Genomic DNA, 3,169 nt, shown 5'->3' with positions numbered 1-3,169 from the left:
ACATTTTACCAGCGATGGCACTTTATTACCTAATTGACTAAAATCACATTATCCCATTAAACCATTCCCTCCATAAACTTATCTAGCCTAATCTTGAAGCCAGAGAGGTCTTATCTTCTTTGCTGGACTCTGGTCATTGTAAAGATGCTTACCAGAACAGATTCCATCCAGCAGAGGGCAGTACCAGCCCCAGTGCATTACATGACAAGGAGGTGCTGTTGGACTAAGCCCCATGAGAACCCAGGTTATAGAATTTCAGGGTTGGAAGGGACCTCAGTAGGTCATCTAGTCCAAACCCCTGCTCGAAGCAGGACCAATCCTCAGACAGATTTCTACCCCAGGTCCCTAAATGGCCCCCTCCAGGATTGATTGTATGTGTGTGTACACCCCACCCCCCAGTGGCACCCAGACATGCATCTTGAGGTATAGCAATGCCATGGAGGCTGTTGACATCTGATGCTGGTAACACGATCCTGGGGAGCATTATCCACTAGCCAGCTGGAGCTAGGACATTAAACATCTGAGATGCAGAGACTCCCAGCTGGTCACTGTTCATATACAACCTGGATCACATGTAGTTCAAGGGACTGTGTTCCTAAAGCAGCTATCATGATGCTGTGCCCATTTTGGGGGTAATGGCTGTAAGTGCCAGACTCAAGCGAGGTGTTAAATTAGGAGCATCATAGGCCAGTGAGATCAAGGGAACCAGTTGCTCCAGCTTGATGCTGGGGGGGGGGGGGGGGGGAGAAGGAGGAGAAGAGGTTTTTAAAGCTACACCCTCCCACTTGGCCATGGCCTCATCTAGGAGGCAAGCGTCACAAATGGTGGGGACATTGCTCTTTACAAGAGGAGCATAGAGGATGGAGGTCCCTGCCTGAACAGGAAAGGACCCTTCCCACCCCTGAGTAGATTCAGGTCATCCTTACCTCTCCATCAAGTGCTATCTGGGAGGCTGAGTCCACAAAGGCAAAGGTGGAGAGGACAAAGCGCTGGTGGTGAGTTGGGAAGGGCAGCTCAGAGCCTATGGGCACAAGCTGGGTTCTGTAGTTGTCTCCCAAGAATGGGCACCTGAGAGCAAAGGGACACTGTTCAATTTTGACCAAGCACTATTCTTTCCTCCACTAATATGGATGCCTGCACTTCACTCACCCGTCCACGAGGATGGGCCACTGTGGCTGCTCCAGGGGGTTTGCGTTTGGGGTAGCCCAGCAGTGGTGGAGAGACAGAACCAGGTTAGGGTCTGTTCGCTGCAGGATGCGAACCTCCATGTAGATAGGGTCCCTGAGTACCTTCACCACAGGGTAGTCTCTCTCTGTGAGATAGGATCTGTAGCTCAAGTCTGTGTGGGGAGAGGGCAGGAGGAGAGCAGAGCTGAGATGCCTATATCCCTTCAGGAGATGGGATTTCTGTGCTGGAGTCAAAGGGGCTGCCTACCTGTGGCAATGCGCAGCTCAAGCCGGAGGGGTCCTGCCTGGGTGACTGGAGCAGGTGTGGGGGGCAAGAAGACCTCCACCTGGACTGGCAGGAAGTCACTGGCATTGTAGATGCAGCGAGCATGGAAGCTGCACAGGAGAGAGCAGAGGGAGGAGATGTGTGTGTGTGGGGGGTGTCGGGCTGATGCTCAATGAATTCAGATTGAGCTAATACTGCTTCTGGCAGTCACCTTATTAGCACTTCAGACAAGCAGGGTCAGGCCCGATCAGTACTTGGATGGGAGGCATCCAAGGATGCCAGTGCATCAACCCTTCCAGCAACTCAGATGTTCTTCCCTACAACTCGGGGGCCAAGCAGGAGTGCCTGAGCATGGCCACATGGGGGCCTTCTCAGATGGGAGAGAAGCACCTGCTCACTTGTAGTCAGATCTCATTCATGGCATACAAAGTGCCGTGAACAGAGGGTACTTTTGGTCTGCCTCCCTAGATAAGCCAATTACAGCAGTTATTTCTATATGCTGTTAGGTAGATGGTGCACTGCACTTCAGAAGGTGGCTGACCCTTTTCTGAAGTGAGCTTAGTCTGCAAGATGCTTGGGAAACCTTCTGGACAGGAGAGTCTGTTGAAGTGGGGAAATGGAGGGATCACAGTATCTCACTAGTCAGTGAAGTAGCCTATTCCCATCCCCTTGGGATACGGGAAGGTTGGAGTTACTTCTCCAACACCAGCCCTTCAAGCATGGAGCAGGCCAACTTACATGAAGGTGCTGTCCCGGGTGATGGAGCCATCTGGCCCAGTCTGGACATCAATGCTAGAGATCAGCTGGTTCTCATAGATCAGTTTGTCCCCAATCACCTGGCAGAGTTGAGACATAGGGTGGGTTAGTCCCCCAAGATCCTGAGCAGAGCACTCTCCCTGGCTTCCACAGGGAGTGTCCTCACCTGGACTGTGGTGCCGCACTGCATGACGGGGAAGCGGAAGATCACAAAAGCCTCAGTCATTCTGATGGGATCACACCCTGTTTGGGCATAGGCTAGCCGGACACTGTCCAGGATGATAGGGTGATCAGACATGTCCCTGGAGACCACCAGAACAAAGTGACCATCCACGAGGCACTGAACAGTGACTGCAACACAAGGGAGCAGATTAAGTACAGAGGAATAGATTTGGAACACGATGGGTCAGGAGTCCTGGATCCCACCCTTGTTTATATAGCGATTGTTGTTGAGACATCAGTATTTCATATTCCTTGTAGGGCAGCAGCTTGTATCTGTCAAGAACCAGCAGCGCTCTGGAAACAGGTTCCAGGCCATACTAACCCACAATGCAACCCCATGGAGCTAGAAGAGTCACTCACACACACCTCCCTCCGTGGATGCCAGACTGTGCTCCCTTGCTGCTCTCTTTTGCCACACATGTGGTGGTGTTAGTCTTGCTTTACTCAAGACAGATCAGCAAAACCATGCTCTGGGAAGTAACTCAGGCCTGGTCTACACTAGGCTTTTATGTCGACTTTAGCGCCGTTATATCGAATTAACCCTGCACCCGTCCACACCAGGAAGCCATTTAGTTCGACATAAAGCTCTCTTTAAATCGATTTCTGTAATCCTCCCCAACGAGAGGATTAGCGCTAAATTCGACATGGCCATATCGAATTAGGCTAGGTGTGGATGGAAATCGACGGTAATAGCTCCGGGAGCTATCCCACAGTGCACCACTCTGTTGACGCTCTGGAC

The 3,169-nt window shown here is 51.6% G+C and overlaps 1 protein-coding gene across 1 annotated transcript; it reads right to left on the bottom strand.

Moving 5' to 3' along the window:
• Window positions 1-926: 926 nt before the first annotated feature.
• LOC113409191 (zona pellucida sperm-binding protein 1-like) lies at window positions 927-2,554 on the bottom strand (the record flags this gene model as incomplete). The annotated part of the gene is made up of 5 exons (XM_026662850.1): window positions 2,375-2,554; window positions 2,191-2,288; window positions 1,435-1,562; window positions 1,150-1,339; window positions 927-1,068 (listed from the first exon to the last, which is right to left on the bottom strand). Coding segments are annotated over exons 1-5 (690 nt in total), but the record flags the coding sequence as incomplete, so codon positions are not given.
• Window positions 2,555-3,169: the final 615 nt, after the last annotated feature.

This window comes from Terrapene carolina, unplaced genomic scaffold, assembly GCF_002925995.2.
Source record: "Terrapene carolina triunguis isolate 2854851 unplaced genomic scaffold, T_m_triunguis-2.0 Scaffold30774, whole genome shotgun sequence".
NCBI classification, from domain to species: domain Eukaryota; kingdom Metazoa; phylum Chordata; order Testudines; family Emydidae; genus Terrapene; species Terrapene triunguis.
This window is presented reverse-complemented; position numbering and strand designations above follow the sequence as displayed.